The sequence below is a fragment of the Phoenix dactylifera genome, chromosome 4 (genome assembly GCF_009389715.1).
Source record: "Phoenix dactylifera cultivar Barhee BC4 chromosome 4, palm_55x_up_171113_PBpolish2nd_filt_p, whole genome shotgun sequence".
Classification (NCBI taxonomy): Eukaryota; Viridiplantae; Streptophyta; class Magnoliopsida; order Arecales; family Arecaceae; genus Phoenix; species Phoenix dactylifera.
This window is the reverse complement of record NC_052395.1, coordinates 2,355,558-2,374,278: the sequence shown is the minus strand read 5'-3', so window position 1 is coordinate 2,374,278 and position 18,721 is coordinate 2,355,558. Positions and strand designations below refer to the sequence as shown.

Below are 18,721 nucleotides of genomic sequence, written 5' to 3'. Positions count from 1 at the left end.
TGAGCCCTTTCTTAGTGCCTCAAATGACAAGGAATAGTATTATTCAAGCTAAAGTTGGGTTATAACATACCATATATGGTTCGGATTTTATCTTTCACATGAAGTGGTTGATCTTAAAGCATTCTGCACAACTCTTAAAGCATCTGCACAACTCTTAAAGCATATGCACAACTCTTAAAGCACACCAAATTTCTCAGTGAGTTCTTTCGCGTGAGTAAAAGATGCAGCCCCGTCCCCCGAACATAACCTCTCGTCCCCTCGAATCCCCGAGATTGTAGCGTTTATGTGATCTCCTCTCTCCTCTCTCCTCTCTCCTCTCTCTCTATAAACCCGGATTAAACAAAAATTGGAAGAACTACCAAAAAAAACACTGAAAGAGCAAAAAGGAGAGCAAACGATAGCGCGCTTGAACTTTGCGGGACTGCGTCTACGCCTCCCCAAACCGATCAAACGTCCCAAAAAAGAAAGAAATATCCTCCCAAAACAATCCTCACCACCGCGATCAAAGCCGCAGATCCCTCTCTCTCCTCTCCCTCTTATCTCATGCGACCCTTGTCCTCTCCTCCGCCCTAGGGTTTGATGCCGTCCGAGCCCTTGATGTCCTCTAGATGGACGGCGCCTACCCGTTCTCCCTCCGCTCCCTCTTGATCGCCGCCGGAGCCACCGCTTTGTGCTGTCTTTGCTCTCTCTGGGCCCTCCGATCGGTCTCCGGCGGGGTCTTCAAGAAGGCCGGGACGATCAAGAACAAGAAGTCCTGCGGGTGTGCGTGCTCCTCCTGCGGCGGTGGCGGTGGAGACTCCGGAAACGCTCGGGCAAACGGGGAGATGGCGGTGGGCGGCGCAAAGAAGGCCGCGGCAGTGGAGCGGCTGGCCGGGGGTTCGATGATGGAGCAGCTGGTGCCGGAGATCACCACTCACGCGCTCAGCTACCTGGATTACACCAGCCTCTGCCGTCTCTCCATGACCAATTCCTCCATGAGGAGGGCTGCGAATGATGATGGGGCCTGGAAAGCCCTCTATCACAAGGTATTTCCTTCCCCCCACCCCCCTCTTTCTCTCTATGTCCATCTTTACTGTTTGTGTTATCATACATGCCCATAATCGCTACTATTGTCGATTCCTTGTTGAATTTAAGGGGTTCGTCTTTCAATTGTTCAGTTGGGAAGAATAAGGCAAGGTCAGGAATAATACAGAGATGGCTTCAAGAAAGTGTTATTTCTTGTCTAGAATATACTGACTAGCGATGCAATGTTATTTGTTTTCTATAACATGCTAACCAGGGATACAATGTCATGCCGAGGTCCTACCAGATACGTGTTGACCAATATAGCCAGCCACCTATAAGGATATTCATGTGAATGGATAGTTGGAGTTCTGTCATCTTTAAGGTTCTCTTGACCTGACAATGAAACTCATTGGAAAATCGAAACCCTGCTCTTCCAGCGGAAAGGTACCAAAAATATTAGAATGAATTTAGAAATACCAAAGTAATCTTTCTTGATGGGCTGATGTTTGGTAGGTAATTATGGTATTGTTTAGGAGTTGCTGTTTGAATTCAAGGGTGTTTTCTTGTTATATCCATGGCACCAATAAGCCTCTTTACCAATCCGCTAGAAATGAATGAGTGCCGTATGGCGCAGGTTAGAGTGCAGCTCAGACCTGTCTTTCATATGCTTTGCGCTTTGAGATTCGGGAATGGAGTTTGCCTTATGCTACTTAACATGGGATGTTGCTTCTGAATCTCAAAGTCTGCCATGTGGTAGATAGGCCCGAAGTGGAACTAAGTTTCCACTTTGCAGTACCCTAAACCACACTTATGCAGGAAATGATTGTTGGTTATTCCATATTGGTAAATATGGATGAATGTCTTTTCTTTTTCTCCCTCTTGAATCCGTAGCTAATGCTGGTTTTGTTTCTACTTTTGATTAATGTGACATTTTTTGGAAGTTATTGTAGAAAAGGTTTGTTTATTAACCTTAAGTGGGAAACCTTATTGATTACTATACATGATATAAACAACCAAGTCTTATGAATGAGTTTCATGGCATCTTATTGTAGCCCCACTGATTACAACATTAAATACACCTCCCCCCCCCCCCCAAAAAAAAGAAAAAACAGAAGAAAAAGGATCCTTTGATGCATTTTTGTATTCCACTTCTCGTGTATCATTTTAATTGTTAATAGGATAATAGTTGTCCATCAAATACTTTTGACATCATCGAAAAGATCATGGTTGTCCATCAAATACTTCCTTGAATCACTCACATGCAGTGCACATGCTAAATGCAGTTCTCTATGCATGCTTGCTTTCTATATTACCATATTATCATAAATTAAAGATGCTCTATGACAAGCATATAAAAATGATGCCACATCGTAGGATATACAATTCCAAGTAAGAGAGAGGCTTCTTGTTAAAACTAGAAAGCAATGAACATTTAAACTTATTGACTATACAATTTAAGCTTTTACAATCAGGGAGGACTCCACAGTTATACTTGAGTCGAATAAAGTATAAAATGAGATTAAAAAAAAAGGCATGATTTGATATAGGGAACTACATGTCTACATCCATCTTCGAGACATGAATAATAAACACCTAGTTGTTATTAGTTAGTAATGGTTGGCAATACAAGCTGATGCTAATGATCCTAAATCTCTTGTTATACTATATCCTATCAAGGACAGACATCAAACAGGCATAGCACATGACCTACTCAGTTCAATTGTAGTATTTATCAGACTAGCCCATTATCATCTTTGAGATGTGATGAGCTTGAGTTAAGTATATCATTTTTTTGATTTCAGTATCGGGCTTAGGCCATCAGCCATCTAGTTATGAAAGCTAATCAACTAGTTAATGATCCAACAAGTGGCAATTCTGGGTCTATAAAAGCTGTGATTATTCCTTGGTTTTGGGGTCTAGAAAGACTAGTTGTTGAGTTTATTTGGAATGTAAATTGTGATTGAAACTAGAATTGTATCTCCTCTTTGATTCTTGAGAGAATATTAGGCTGGTTAATCCGACTTCATCATTCCTTCTGTATCATCATCTTTAGTCGGTCTCTATTTTCTTATATCCTGCAGATGCCCTTTCGCTACTTGACACTGACCACATATCTTCTATCAATATTTAACTTTTCATCTTCCTTTGAAACCCTACTAATTTCTTTCTTTAAAGGCCACTACTAGTGTTATAAATCTTCTGTTTGGTACGAAAAATTGATTGGAGGAAGGATGGATAGGGGAGGAAGGATGGATGTGGGAGAGGATGGATGGATCTTCCATCCATCCACCTGTGTTTGGTGAAATATGGAAGGATGAATGGGAATAGTTTCCTCCTTTATTTAGTATAGAATGAATGAAAGGGAGGATAGATGATATTTGTATGACATTTTTACTAAACTGCCCTTTGATTAAAAAGAGTGAAGAAGTGTTAGGATTTTGTCAAAAAAAATAATGAGGGGTAATTTTGTCAACATAGAAATCCACCTCCATATGCTCCATCAATTCTTCCTTGCATCCTTCCAATTTGAGAGGGTGCAAATTGATGGGCTAGGATGGCTGGACAATCCCTCCTTTTCATCCATCCTTCCTAAGGCTTTTTGAACCAAATGGTGGATGGGGGACATCCATCCTTCCAATCCTATCCATCCTCCCTCTCATGACCCCAACCAAACACGGTAAAAGCGGCCACCTAGGTGCTTAACTAGGCTGAGTTGTCTAGGCTGAGCTTGCTTAAACCCAACTTCTTGAAAGGTTTCTTTTCATATTTTTTTTTCCCTTTTCAAGCCTTATATGAGACATGTGGGAGGGCAGTGAAAGCTACGACCAACCTAGTAGTAGCTATTGGGCTGATCAATGGCTATTGGCAGGTCAACCAGCAGCTACAAGTGGTGGTGGCTGCAGAGCTGCCAACTCTAGTGCCAAATTTATGTATTCCCTGTCTCCACACCAATTCACCTTCTCCTTCTATGATTTTTATTCTTCTTTCTATTCTACGCCTACCTCTTCTTCATCTGGCCATTCTTCAGCCTTTTCTTTTAATTTTTCTCTTTTGTTTTGCTTGCCGCCGCCTCCTCCTCCTTGATGGTTGGTTGTCGGCTATGGCCCGGCAGCCTTTTGGTTGCTTATTCTGCCATCCTCCTCCTCTTCCTTCTATTTCTTGCTAAGTGCTGACTACTTGGGTTGTGTTTTACAGCCTACTAGCTGCTATAGTGGCAACAATGATGCTGCTGCTCTCCTTTTTCTAGTGGATTTTAGTCTTTGGATTTTTTAAGTACGAAAACCAAGCTTCATGATGTTATATGTGGTGAAAAAAGAATATATATGATATATGTATATGCTTATTTATGCATATGTCTAAAGATTTGCATAATAAAAGCTTGGAGGACTTTCATCCCTAGGCAACCACCTAAGCGCCTACTTGCTCGCCTAGGCTATACAAGAGGTCCATTGCATTGCCTTGTCTAGGCAATTGGACAACCTTGGCCATTGCATAAAGTATTTTCCTGTACAATGTGTGTGTGTAGTGCTAGATTGTGATTGCAAGATGCTCGCATTGTATAGGTTTATGTACTCTGGTATCTTGTGAACCTATTCGTGACAGTGCATGCTAGTCTAGCATGGACCGATCTTGTTTAAGCCCCAGCATGTGAGTGAGCATATGACTAGTATGGCCCATTGTGTATCATGCTACCTTGTGACTGGCATGGGCATGATATACAATACTTTAATCTTGCTGAAAAATCAAGCCTTAAGGAATAACTCCCTCTAAAGCAACATGTATGTTTGCAAATTTTTGAAAGAGGAAGTCCTAATTGCAAGCGGCAAAGAACAGAATCAAACATGCTTTTGTATTTGCTTTTTTTATACTAAATCCATAATCAGAAATTATTCTTAGCTCTTGTTATGATTGATATACATATTTTAATTTTGAACATCACCCTTCCATGTTTATTATCCATTATAATATGAAATGAATGCTTCAATTTTGGATAGCAAGCTGATTAATGGGCTATAGATGGACTAGCAGATTGTATCTTGACATCATTTGTGTCACATGATATAATCTCATTAACATGAGATAAAGTCCACAAAACTGATCGCTCTACTATTATTTATGCCAGATGTCACATCCCTTCTCCAAATGGAGAATCTTCAGGTTGGAAACTTGGGAATTATTTGCCCAAACATTTGGACCTGGATAATTCGCTCTGGTGGGTATTCCCTCCTTTTCCTCATTAGTTATGCCATTGGAGCTAAATTGTTGAACGCTTAGGTTGGCCTCATTGATTACTTGCCCAACCTGATGATAGCACGAATTTGGAGGAGCCTGAGCTTGGTTGCAAAACAGTGGCCTAGGTCTGGGGTTGAAGTTGTGTAACTAGGCATAGGCTGTCTTGAACTTGGGTTAGTTTCTAGTTATGGAGGGTTGAGCCTCAAATTACCCTACCTGATCATGCCCACCCAATGTTCATCAACATGCTTGGCTATCAATATTTTTATTTACTTCATTTGTGTTGTTAAGTATTGTTATTGCACTTTTTTTTCAGTAAGTATTATCTCTCATATGAATAATATTGTTATTGATGGCTAGTGCTGCTATCATTACCAAAATCACCATTATATATACTGAAAAATTGCTTAGATAGGCATGGATTAGCTATTTCTGTTTTTGTTTTAGTGGCACTACTATTTGTTTGTCCCGGTTTAATGCACCATTTTGATTGTTGTGTATTTTCACTTAGAAGGACGCACACTTATTCTATATATGTGTATGCATAGTTAGACACATAGATATATTGTTATTATAATGCTGTTGCTATCAATGAGAGGGGGAAACTTGTAGACCCAGTTGAAGGTTGAGTTTATAGATAGTTCAAGTAGATGGACCACTGGCATTAAGAGAAAGGGTGTCAATCCATGACTTGACCTGCCAAGCCAACATGCAACTGCCGCGAGATAAGTGGGTCTGGATTTCCAAATGGGTTTGTATCGTATACGATTGGCCCGAGTAACCTACTTATTGAATGGGTGGGGCTCAGTTTTGAATCATGACATATCCAACCCAATTTGAGTTGTTTAACAATTGAGTTGGGTTGACATTAGTTTAATAATTAAGTTGGGTTGACACTATTATGATGCAACCTATTTAAGACTCATTTACTCAGTGGGCTGTGTTAAATACTTCTACCTATGGATTAGTACACATGTCAAATTTAGATAGTTAACAATTCTATAACATACCTTACCTGACTCCAGTTGTTTATTAAATGGAATAAACATGTCTGGTTGGGTAACCTGTTTAAGAAACAGGTGGGGTTCAGTTTTGATTTCTGACCTATTTAATAAATGGGTTGGATTTTGGTTGACAGGTCTTTCCTAATACCTATGCCTCAACCTGACCCAAGCAGACCGTTGCAACCCCTAATTAACAGGACAAGACAAAATTGCTGTGTTTGGCCTATAATCCTGAGATTGTCGCATGAAAGAGTGGATGGAGTGATTGGTTGCAATGGTACTATTTCATAGCAATGGAATTGGTATATCAAATGTTTAGTGAGATAAAAGGCATCAATTCTTATTATTATAATTATCATTTTTCATGATTCAGTTATCTTTTTTTTTTTACACAATAATGATTGATGATTCATAGGCACATGGCCCTCATTCTATAGTTTTGGTTATTTGGGTAAATATACGCTATGGTTTCCAGCAATTTCTAGAAGAGTAAGCAGCGCTAATTCTGTCAATGTTTTCAATACGATATGCTATGTCACTTCAACCATGAGTTTTCCAATATGACAATGGATTCTCAGTGTTGGATATGGCAAGAAGAAAAAGTTTGGTAGTAAATCAGAGTAATGTATTTATTCAAACCATTGAGCAAAGATTCTGCACTTGAATTGTTAGTTCTTTGAAGTGGAACAGTTGTAATGAAGGATTTTTACCCTTACATGACTTGGATTTGCAGGAATAAGGTGCAAATTGGATTTTAATTGAATGGATCTTGAAATACATTTTAATGGAAGGATGCATCCTAAAGAAGAAGAAACCGAATATTGACTCCTAGCAAGTCCAATCAAGGAGTTCTTGGTGTATATATTAAATGATACGAATTTTTGAACTTGTGAATCCTTATGTTGGATCTTGAATCTTCCTATGGATGTTCTGATACTCTGCCTTCTTAATCTGAAGAAGTATGTAAATTTATTACTTTCCCTCTTATAACCTGACTTAGTATGAAATGATTCTTAACTCTTGCTCTGTGTTTGTTTATATGGTTTCAAGTTCACTATGTCCTGTTAAACTTGTTTAATTCAACACTGAAATGCATCATATACTTCTTTGGCATTTCAAAGTTTCAAGTTTCCAGAAAAACAAATAATCTAAATGGCTAATGTTTATCTTGTAGGATTTCACAGTGGAGCAGGACAGTATCACACCAGTTCATGGATGGAAGTCTTATTATGCTGCTACCAGAGCCATTGTTAGTGTCAATGTGGAGTTCTTTAACATCATTAGAGAAAGATCTCTGCCTGCAATGAGTCGCTTTTGGCTTAATGCGGACTATGTGAAATGCATACATGGCTCTGGAGAGCTATTTATAGGGTATGACCTGAATCTTTTTTTTTTGTTTTTGTTTTTTTTTAACATACAAAGATTGTTATGCAACAACTTTTATGGTGAAATTAGAAAATGATGCAACTGTTCTTTATTGCAATATTGCATTCTGATATGATCTTTGTTAGCATACTTTGAAAAATTGAATATATTGCAAGGGCCTGGGTAAGGCCAAGCCCGAGGCTGTGTTTGATGTAGCCTTAAAAAAAAGTGCCTCCGACTTTTAAAGCAAGAAAAGTGCTTCCTAGAAAAGTGAGTTTGTTGTAACAACATCTGAAAAGTGCATCTACAAGAAAATTTAAAAAGTGCTTTCAGGAGAAGCTAGAAAACCTAGCATTTGGCTTCTCTTTTTGTGGGAACTTTTTAAAAAGCAGAAGCAACACCAATCATGTGCTTGGGATGAAGATGGCATATTTGACATTCATCTCTTTAACGCATAATTTATACTTTGATCACCATGGCATGGTGGAAATTTATATAAAGAACAAACCTTATCTATTTGGGTTGGCTCGGTAGACCTTTTCTTGGATTTCTTTCGTTATTGGTTGAGGAAAGAAAAAGGGGAAGTGTCATAAATGATATTAGTGATTCTGCATTTTGTATTAAATGCAATTCTTGATCAAAAGATGCTCTTTTATTCTGAATCTATCCCCAGTAAAGAATTCAGTGAAATAAGCTGAATATCTATATTTCTTGCTGGATAAACAAATATATTGGATTTGGACATAAGTTAATTCCTAATGTAGCAATTTAGTTCCTTTTTGAGTTTCTTATAACCTCATGATTAATTTACATCTGAAAATTGCTAAATGAATGTGGATAGCTTGCTCAGCATTCTTCTGATTTTTTTTTTCCATTTGAGTTTCTTATAACCTCATGATTAATTTACATCTGAAAATCGCTAAATGAATGTAGATAGCTTGCTCAGCGTTCTTCTGATTTTTTTTTTCCATATGCCATCCCTCATTAGTTGATAAATAAGGTCCGAATTTGTTTAATTGTGATAAACTGTGTACTAGTACATATGTCGTATTTCATCAGTCATTTGGTTGTCAGATTCTCATGTCTGGCAGGAGTATTGATGATGAAAAGCTTAACAAAATAATCTTTGATGCATGAATTGTTGTTTGAGCTAGATCAGTTTCCACCTTTTCTTTACCCTCACATTCAAAAGATGACGGTGAATCAGTAGTTTTGCTTCCTTTATTATATGAGAAAGTGCAGAAGGGATAAATGGTTTTAGCTGAAGAGAATTATTGACTGGGTAAATAAATTCTGAGGAAAGCTAGAAGTGCATTGTGTTACTAGGGTGATCCAGATTCTCATCTTTACAGAATAGCAAATGTATGTGGCAGGAAGACGTACTGGAGAGTCCCTTTCTTGCACTCGATAACATGTGTTTGTGGTAAAAACAAGGGGATTAGGTGTACAAACAAAGATTGGCCTGGAGAAGTTCTATGATATGGTAAATGAGGTTGCAAGAAAAATGGGTTTTGGCGCTAGTTGCCATTTGCTCTCAAATAGGCATGGAACAATTAATTGGAATATTTTCTTTTAGTTGCTGTTTGTTCTATAATGATGAACAAGATGGCTATGCAGACTTAGAATTCCAGCTTTGTTCTTTTAGTTGTTTGTGCAGATCCTGACTGTTGTGCAATGTTTGGATGATGCTCATAGATAGGCTATACTACCTTTTGTCTCCTTGTTGAACCTGAATCTTGCTAAAATGCATGAGTCTAGAACTTCTCTGGTTGGCATGTGGGTGGAGGATTCAATGTCTAGGAGGTTATCTAAAGATGGGGTGGCTGTTGGCTCAAAAATCAGGGTGCTCCAAGTTTGAGCTACAATTAAATGTGGAAGGCAGAGAGAAACATCATTGAGTTTCAATTACAAATAAGATGGGCTTGTTCAGCTGGCTCGTTTGAGTTATTATTATAAAGTGCTTCTGGGAGAGCAAAAGTTCATTCACGGGGAAGCAGGCAACAGTCAAATGATAACTAAACTTTCAAGTGATATGCTATGTGACCTTATTGGTAAATGCAGAAGATTGGTTGAGAAAAATCGTGACATGGAGTATATAAGGGTTTTGATTAAAGGCCAAATGGTTTGCTCGTGATCTAAGACCTTTTTTGTTTTGAAGCTGCTATAAATAGTAGCAACCGTGCTCTGAATGCAGAAACTTTTTAGATTGGATTATCCTTCTCTTCTGAATTTTCCATTGTTTCTTAAGAAATTTATCAAAACATGTGGATGTTTTGATTTTAGAGATCATCAGGTTTAGGCAAACTGTTTTATATTTTATCTTTTCATTTCTCTGTGCTGCTAATTTGCAAACCTATATGTTAGTACTAAAATTATAACTCAGAGTAGTGAATGACTCCCTTTCGTTTTCCTTCACATAAAACGTTTCTCTTGATTATTATGAATCAATCAGCCTTGAGTGCTTACGTTTCTCTTGATTATTATGAATCAATCAGCCTTGAGTGCTTTCTATCTTAAACTATCATATATACTTCATTGATATATGTCAGGTTAGACTGTAAAACAACATATGTATCAAATAATACTATACATGTTAAAGCGACATAATGTGTACAATGCTCTGACCTGGAACATTTTTTTTTGGTCACTCCAAATTAGTGTGGTCTAGACCAATCTTATGTCAAGATACTGCAATTCCATGGATAACTTTAGAATGTCGGATTTCGGATTCCAATTGCAAGGCATTCATCCTTCTGCTGCTGCTTATGCAGTGCTGGGGTTTATGGTGAGCACCAGATGATTGGTCATGCAATGGTTACTTGTGCATTCAGCTTCATGCTTCAAGGCATTTTGTAAATTGTCTATCAACATAGCTAGTGGAATAGAAATCATTACATGTTACAGCATTGGACAGTGGTTTCACTTGTGCTCTCCCTTGCAGAGTACATCTATTCGTTTCATTAGAGCCGCATTACATGACTATGTAAAAAATGTTTCCTCTTCTAACCGGCTGCCCTTCATTGTTGGTTTCATTTTATAGGTATGCTGCGGTGATCGACAGTTGGTCCATGGCACTCAACTGGGATCAAGGAGGTGGTCAAGGTGTTGCCTTTCAGATTAGGGATGTACGAGCTCGTGTGCTCAGCGACATGGCGTGGGTCACCATGAAGGCTTATGTTGATATGGACTCAGGACCGTTCCATATGACCAATATCTATGAGTTTCATAATGGTCGGTGGTATATGGTTCATCATCACAGTTCAGTAATGCTCACGGATGAGGATCCGGGGCCCCACAATCTTTTTGGTTGAAGTGCATAGGAAATATATTATTGCTGGATGTGGCAGAAGCTCTTGTTTCTTTCTCTCTTAGGTTTAAAATTTTCTGGCTTTTTAGTTTTACCATTTCTCCCCGTCAGAAGTTGTCTTTATAAGCGCACCAGGCTAGACTGTTGATATATGTTCATCATCTCTTTTCCGTCGAGAGGCCATAAATATATTTTTTAATTTCTTTGAACTTTTAAATTTATCCTGAAATGATTCAGGACAGGAGAAGCTTTCATTAGCTTTGTATAGATGGCGATGCGGTGACATACTCAAACAGGAACAGGAAGATTTTGGGAGCTAATCATTTGAAAACATTTGATTAGAATTCCATGCCTCATTATGCTGGTCCAAGTTTTATGATGATTTATTATGGGTTTTATCTGTGTGACTGATCATATTAGGCGCTAAGGATAGCCTGGAATGTTCGGGTGCAGCGGATGAACGTTGTTGTGGGGGGTTCATTATTTGAAGCCGCTGACATGCTGGCTCTATGCTTTCGAGTATGAAGGGCATGATGCTTCTTTTTGGTCGATGTAAATCGGAGGAACTCATCACTGAATGCAAGACTAGCATCAGTTGTACTCGGGAAGAACTGTTATGCGAGTGCTCGGTCTCAAACAGGACTCTCCATCCGTGCATGCCATCGTGAACCAATGAACGACAGTGTACGAGATTGTCCTGGTGGACGCGCTGCTGTTTTTTTTTTTTTTTAACTGATGTATTACATGGTATGGGTACGAATATAAAATAAAAAAATAATAGATTTTGGAGTGCATTGGGCAACTTCATTTTTGCTATCCCCAAAGAGTGTTGTTTTTTTCCCCCCTAGGAGCTGCTGCCTTTGGATTGGCATTTTAGGAGGCCACAAATTATAACATTCTCTCCTAGGCTCTTGCCACCGCAATCGGACATGTGGCTTGGTACTCTTTTTTTTTTCTTTTTGCTGAAACAGATGTATCATATATAACGGGTACGAATATATCAAAAAAAATCAAAGGATAATAAGTTTCGAAGTGCATCGGGTAGTTCCCTCTTCTCCAGCCACAGGGTCTCTCCAGAATAGTAAGTCATATAGAATGCTACTTAATCTGCTGCCTCGTTGGCCTTGCGATACACATGCTTAGCTTGCAAGGCCATTCCACTCCTTATCACCATCCGAATATCCCTAAGGAGCAGATAGTAATCATCCACCCCTCTCACGCTCTGCTGGATCCAGTCAATGACAGTGGCCGAGTTGCTCTCGAGCACTATGGTGTTAGCTTGCAGCATGTGCACTAGTGACGTGCTCTCGATGGAGTAATCGTTCCATTCCTTATGGATGGAACCTTTTTTTTATTTTTTCTTAAAAAAGTTAGCGTGAGACCTCGTCTTCTCGTAAAAAAACAAACAAACAGTCATATTATCCCCTCCTAACCAAAGTCAGCCGTCCAAAGCGCAAGCAACCGTCATTAGGTATTGTGCCATCAAGTTCTTTCCCGTCCAGCTTTCTATTTATTTTCCATCGATGAATTTTCTGATTGCTCTCTCTGTCTCTCTCTCTCTCTGCTTTTGGGGAAAGGGGGTAAGACCGAGAGATATCGCTTCTGATCTGATTGTCTGGCTCGGCCGGCGAGTGCAAATATGACTGTTAGATTCTCACCTCCATCCAAAAGAAGGCAAAATGTGTTCGCAATCACTGTGTACCGGTGAAGTCACAGCATGCCATTATGTTAGTCAAATAGTACTTCACTACATCAAAAAAAAAAAAAAAAAAAAAAATAATAAAAATGCAAATATCAAAAACAAATTCCTGAAACACAAAATATAAGCTATAATGAAGAAAATAATAGACAAAACTAAGAGCTTTACTTTACTATCGAAATGCTATGCGACACATCTAATTTGGATTCGCCCATGAAACTTTTTGCTCTTTGCTGACTCCCTCTTTATCAAACATTAGAAATTAAACAACAAATGTGAAAGCGGTATACAGAGATGCAGCTGAAATCAGAGGAGGTTTCCGTGGAGATCGATCGATGCGTGAAAAAGGAGCCAGAGACTTTTGGAAGTTGCAAGGGACTATTTTAAAAAAACTTTCATTTGACACATTTTTTTGATGTAAATGTAATGGGAGGTCGTGACAGTAATGTTAGAGTTTTATTAATAATATAGGAAATAGAGTTTCAGTACAGAGCCTCCGCTTAGCTTATGAGCCAACACGAAGGGAACATAAGAAGCTTTAGGAGACCAGGCCTTCTGATGCGACAGTCACGTAGAGGGTACATGTCGTTCTTATCTCGATAGCAGGGTGTCATCAAAAGCACTCTTCTTCGTTTAGAAGAGGCTGCATGCATGATGGCTGGAGCCTCTCCTGGCCTTGCTGCGCGCCCAACTCCAGCTTCCGGAACCGAAAGCTCCATGGTCTCCAATAGTCCCGTTTCTTACATCTCGCTGGCGAGGTAAGGCAGCTCCTGTGCATCCTTTCTGATCTTGCCCTCGTAGCACGTACAGTGTCCAGCTTTCGAGTAAGAACAGAATTTGCTTCTTAACTGTACCTGTCGAGGGGGGTAGCTTCTTCACCTATGGCTCCTTTCCTTGCACAGGCACTAACAAGTAATGGTCACAATACAGCCCCAGTCAGCTATTTCTGGTTTTCTATGACGCGGAGGATAGCTGAGGTATTTGATGGGAAACTCGGCCACGGAACAGCCCCGTATCTTAGCAAACCCAATGGTTGTTTCGTTGTAAATGCCTATACACCAATCGATGATGATGACCTTTTCGATGTTGATCTTTAAGCCTGTCGGCATTCCAAAGGTGAAGATAATGAACTTGAGATTTTGAGCATGCCTTGTGTTTGCGTTGCAGGCTGTGGATGTTTCCGGCGATCTCTGCTATTACTTTTTTTTTTTTTTTTTTTGGCTAAAGCGGATGTATTATACATGGCAGGTACGAATACACCTCCAAAAGGTCAAAAGATAACAATTTTCGGAGCGCACTGGATAAATCTCTCTCTCCTAGCCAAAGGGTCTCCCCAAAATGGTTAGCCATGAATAAAGCTATCCAGTCTGCTGCCCTATTGGTTTCTCGATACATATGCTTTGCCTGAACGGCTATCCCCCTACTTATCATAGCTCAAATATTTCTGAACAACGGATGACTGTTGCCCCCCCCACCCACAGTCTGTTGGATCCAGCCAATAACTGTCGCCGAATCGCCCTCCAGCACTATAGCACATGCTAGCAATAAGCGTCGGGCATAACTCAAGTCAGACCAAGCTGTTCTCAACTCCGCCCTAGAATTGAAATGTCAAAAATCTGGCAGCCACCAACTGATCACCTTGGAATCAGACCTCTAATGATGAAGCCAGCCCCTTCCCTATTCCTACCTTCCAGTACACAACCGTCAAAATTTACTTTAAGGAAACTCGAGGGTGGAGGCTCCCAGATGAAAAATACCATGCAAAACGCTCCATGAGCAAGAGAGGAGCCCTAGGTATTCTGAGTTATCAACGGTCCATCCGACAGATGCGACTGAATAACCTCAGCTGCCTGGCTCCGAGCCCACTCAATCACGAACTGTGGTGGGGACAACTCAAACTGCTTGGTTCCCAATTAATTGATGATAAGCTAGTTTGCTAGTCTTTAAGATGCTCCCTATCCAGCTGCACCACTTCGGTCCAAATCCCCTTGCCTTCATTAAGAATGATAAGAATTTCCGGTCAACATAATTGCCGAATGCTTTCTCGAAATCAATCTTATACATTAGCCCCTTTCGCTTTCGATCTCTCGCAAAAGGAAACACTTTCAGATGCACTCAAGTAACAAACGACAATGAATATGAAGTTAGGATGGAGGCAACCCCAAAATAGATAAGACAGGCTATTGAGCTATCACAGTGTAGGTTGTGTACTATTGAACAATGCAAGAATATTAGGCATATTTGGTTCGCGACCGAAATCTGAATCAAAATCGAAATAGAAATGGATTGCAATGGAATCGGAATGGACATACCCCATTATACGCATTTGATTCGTGACTGAAATTGGAATCAGAATGAAATTTCAAATACTAAGAAAGAATAGAGATCGAATTTTGGAGGATTGGGGGGTTATTCTCGTTCTCCCTAAAATCAAAATGGGAATGGGACTCTCTTCAACCGAATGGCTAAAATGAAACACACACATTCTCATTTCCATTTTAGATGTTTAACTCTTCCGAACTAAACACGCCATTAGTATATTGATACGTAAATTACCTTAGTAGAATATATTGATGGATAAATTTAAATGCACAAGCAGCCCGAGACTTGGCCGCATGCGCGTTTGAAAATGGAAATGCCCGCTTTCCGCGGACGCGTCCCCAAAAAGACCAAAATAGCCCTACTTAAAATTCCTATAAATACCTCTTGATTTCATCCTATTCGGGACACAAAAAATTAGAGAAAAATATCAGAAAAATTCTGAAGAAAAGTTCTTCCTCTTAGCCACCTCTGATTTTCATCTTTGCAAGTATATTTATTTTTTTTTTATTTCGTTTTTCGTTGGATTTGCAAGTCCGATTGGGTTCGATTTGGCTTCTTCTGAGACGAACCAAAGAAGAAGTTTAGGGTCGTCGTATCTCTGATGAGGATTGCCGGGAGATCCGTACGTGGGAGCAAACACTTCTTTGGGACAGCTTCTACGCGCTTCGACCTAACTTCAATCAAGCTATTTTCTTTAACTTTTATTTTAAATTTAATATTAGTAGATCTATAGTATTTGCAATTTTATGGTTGAAATATGTTAAATGAATAGGTTTATTTTGTGCTAGAATAGATTTCTTTTGTATTAAAATAGAATTATTTTGATGCCGAATAATATATATATATTATTCTCTTTAAGATTTTCTATTAATTGTAATTTTTAGATTTATTTGCTTATTTAGGTGATATATTGCTAACAATCCAAAGAAGTGTTTGTTTATTTTTTTTGTTAGTAATATATAATTCAGTGAATCATTCTAAAAAGGTAACACTTTGTTTAATCTCCAAGAGGCTTATCATATCTCCTTTTGGACTCCTCAAGGAGTAATTTTCAGATCCCATTCAAACGAAAAATTCAAAAATTGGTTAATACATAATAATTAATTCATTGAATCGACTTATTAGATCTCAATCAATTATTTCTAATAAGGTAATAAAGCATATAATTCATTGAATTGACATTTTAGATCTCAATTAGAATAATTAATTTACTACCACAAAATTAGTAATCAATTATTTTAATAAGATAATAAATATTATAATTTATTTTTAAATTGAATTGATATTTTAGATCTCAATTACAATAATTGATTTGCTAACATAAAATTAGTAATCAATTATTCTAATAAGGTAATAAATCTTATAATTCATTGAATTGACATTTTAGATCTCAATTACAATAATTGATTTGCTGGCACAAAATTAGTAATCAATTATTCTAATAAGATAATAAATTTTATAATTCATTGAATTGATATTTTAGATCTCAATTACAATAATTGATTTACTGGCACATAATTAGTAATCAATTATTCTAATAAGACAATAAATCAATTCTAATATATAATTTATTGATTTGACATATTAGATTTCAATTATAATAATTGTCTAGCTAGCACTAAATTAATAATTAATTATTACTAATTCAAAAAAATTCAAACAAAAAATTCAAAAATTGATTAATACATAATAACAAATTTAAGTTTGTACTTAGGCTTTTGTCAAAATTGAATTTGTGTGATTTCTAGTGATTATATCCACTAACTAATAGTGTCAAAGAAAAGCTTGTCAAAAAGGCATACATGCCTAAGAAAGTGAAGAAAAAAGCCAGTTTTTGCATGCATGCAATTTTAAAAATTTTCAAAAAAATGCAGCGAAAAGATAGAATTAAACTCTTTAATTCCAAGCAGGCAAGGGAGATCATATCTCAAAAATAAATTACAGAAACGTTTAAACTATTTATGTAAAAAAAACTATAAGCATGATTAATCATAAAATTAGAAAATCAGCAATCCTTGTTGTGGAGTGATTGATTAAAACCCCATTTGATTTTGATGAGCTCAAAGCATTTGAGTATATCTTGTGATTACTAATGAATTCAATTGAGTGTTTCAGTGAAAATCCTGTCCAAGTGTCTCTAGATTTGGTTCATAGTATTTTGGATAAGTTAAGAAGTCTGCTGAACCAAAGTCTGAGACTCGAGTCGACTCCCGAGTATCACGAGTCGACTCCAAGCGTATCAAGTTCACTGGCACGAGCTCGAGTCGACTCCAGACTAGTACGAGTCGACTCCGACTGAGAACAGAAAGAAGAACAGAAAGCCTCATCTCAGAACCTGTCAACGAGTCGACTCCTGAAGTGCGCGAGTCGACTCCAATGTTCAACGAGTCGACTCCAGGGTAGTAAGAGTCGACTCCAAGAGGTACACAAAGAAAAGTCAGAGAGCAGTTTTCGAGTCTGAGATTCGAGTCGACTCCCAGACAGCTCGAGTCGACTCCAAGACAAGCTTCACGTCAAAAGGCAGAAGACCAACTTTCGGAAACTGAGAGCCGAGTCGACTCCAAGGAAGTTCGAGTCGACTCCAAGACTGGATGAGCCAAAAGACAGAGAATCGGGAGTTCGGGCTCTGAGATTCGAGTCGACTCCAAGGACAGTCGAGTCGACTCGAGTGGACAAAATTCAAAATTGGATCCACGGACTTCAGTGGATGAGCCGACTCCAAAATTGCCAGGTCAGCTCCAGAAGTTGGCGAGTCGACTCCGGGTCAAGACGAGTCTGTTAGATGTATGCCCTAGAAGCCAATTTGGCTGACACATTGTTGATTCTAGGGACATAATTTTGTACTTGACTATTTATTATTGAATAAATAAAAGGCATCCTTTCATTCATATTGTTTATGTGTCTATGAATCGTCCAAGAAATTAATAAGATGATGATACATATTCTCAAGAGTTGAGAATTTGAGCCATGTATCATTGGTGATTAATTTCTAAATGCTCCTGATCAATGGATCATCACGAGGACGGTGATCGATCCGATCAGTGCACAGATCACTCTCCTTCTGGATGGACGAGACTTGAGTCCACAGTGTAGGGACACTGAAGTGATAGTGCAGATGCTTGTTAGAGAACAAGGGTACTGAGCGTGACCAAGACAAGAAGTCACTTGGATGTCTATCCACTCGTCAGTGACTTGCTTGATGTTGCAGTAGTGTGACTGGTCCTTTGACCTGCGGTGCTTCGGCTACTCACAGTGAGGTTATTGTAGTTTGACTGCACACATACATGGTCTCTAGCCATATGGGTCCATGCAGTGTAGATTGGCTGCAGTAAGTTCACTGTAGGAGTAGGGTATGCACCTATAAGGAATCTATCGACCTTGATAGAAGAGGAGTGATCCTATGTGATTTGTTAGACTGAGTTCTAAGACCTTGGCCAGGGCAGTAATATAAAGTGGAAAAAGAGTTTTCCATTAGCGAACTCAAGTCGAATAAATCTTGACATATGACAGACGATGGGGTTTGACGAGTTGTCCATGACCTCCGTCCTGTAGGGATCCACGATAGTAGGACTGTATCACACGTTAACTGCACCTAGAGGTTCATCTTTCTATTCTACTGGGTAGCCACTACATGCTGCTAGGTGTCACTGGTGGATGGTGGGACTCATAGGGATTATCTTGATGATCGATAAACCCTAATGAGTTGAGTTGGAATCGTTCCAACCCATTGAAAGGAGTTTTCAATGATATTGAGATAGAGATCACAATATATCTCACTACCAGTCA

General features: G+C 38.7%; 1 protein-coding gene across 1 annotated transcript; it reads left to right on the top strand.

Annotated features, from left to right (window-relative positions):
• Positions 1-238: 238 nt before the first annotated feature.
• On the top strand, positions 239-11,255 carry LOC103712933 (F-box protein SKIP8-like). The gene is made up of 3 exons (XM_008799642.4): positions 239-1,025; positions 7,417-7,613; positions 10,648-11,255. Exons 1-3 carry the CDS (start codon positions 609-611, stop codon positions 10,916-10,918), a joined length of 885 nt encoding a protein of 294 aa, XP_008797864.1. The 5' UTR covers positions 239-608; the 3' UTR covers positions 10,919-11,255.
• Positions 11,256-18,721: the final 7,466 nt, after the last annotated feature.

What these genes read in the sequence shown, in the direction of transcription:
- LOC103712933 (XM_008799642.4), top strand. Translation starts at nt 609, where the DNA reads ATGGACGGCGCCTACCCGTTCTCCCTCCGCTCCCTCTTGATCGCCGCC. An exon ending in GGAAAGCCCTCTATCACAAG is followed by an intron (nt 1,026 to 7,416) that starts GTATTTCCTTCC and finishes TTTATCTTGTAG; the next exon opens with GATTTCACAGTGGAGCAGGA. An exon ending in TCTGGAGAGCTATTTATAGG is followed by an intron (nt 7,614 to 10,647) that starts GTATGACCTGAA and finishes TTCATTTTATAG; the next exon opens with GTATGCTGCGGTGATCGACA.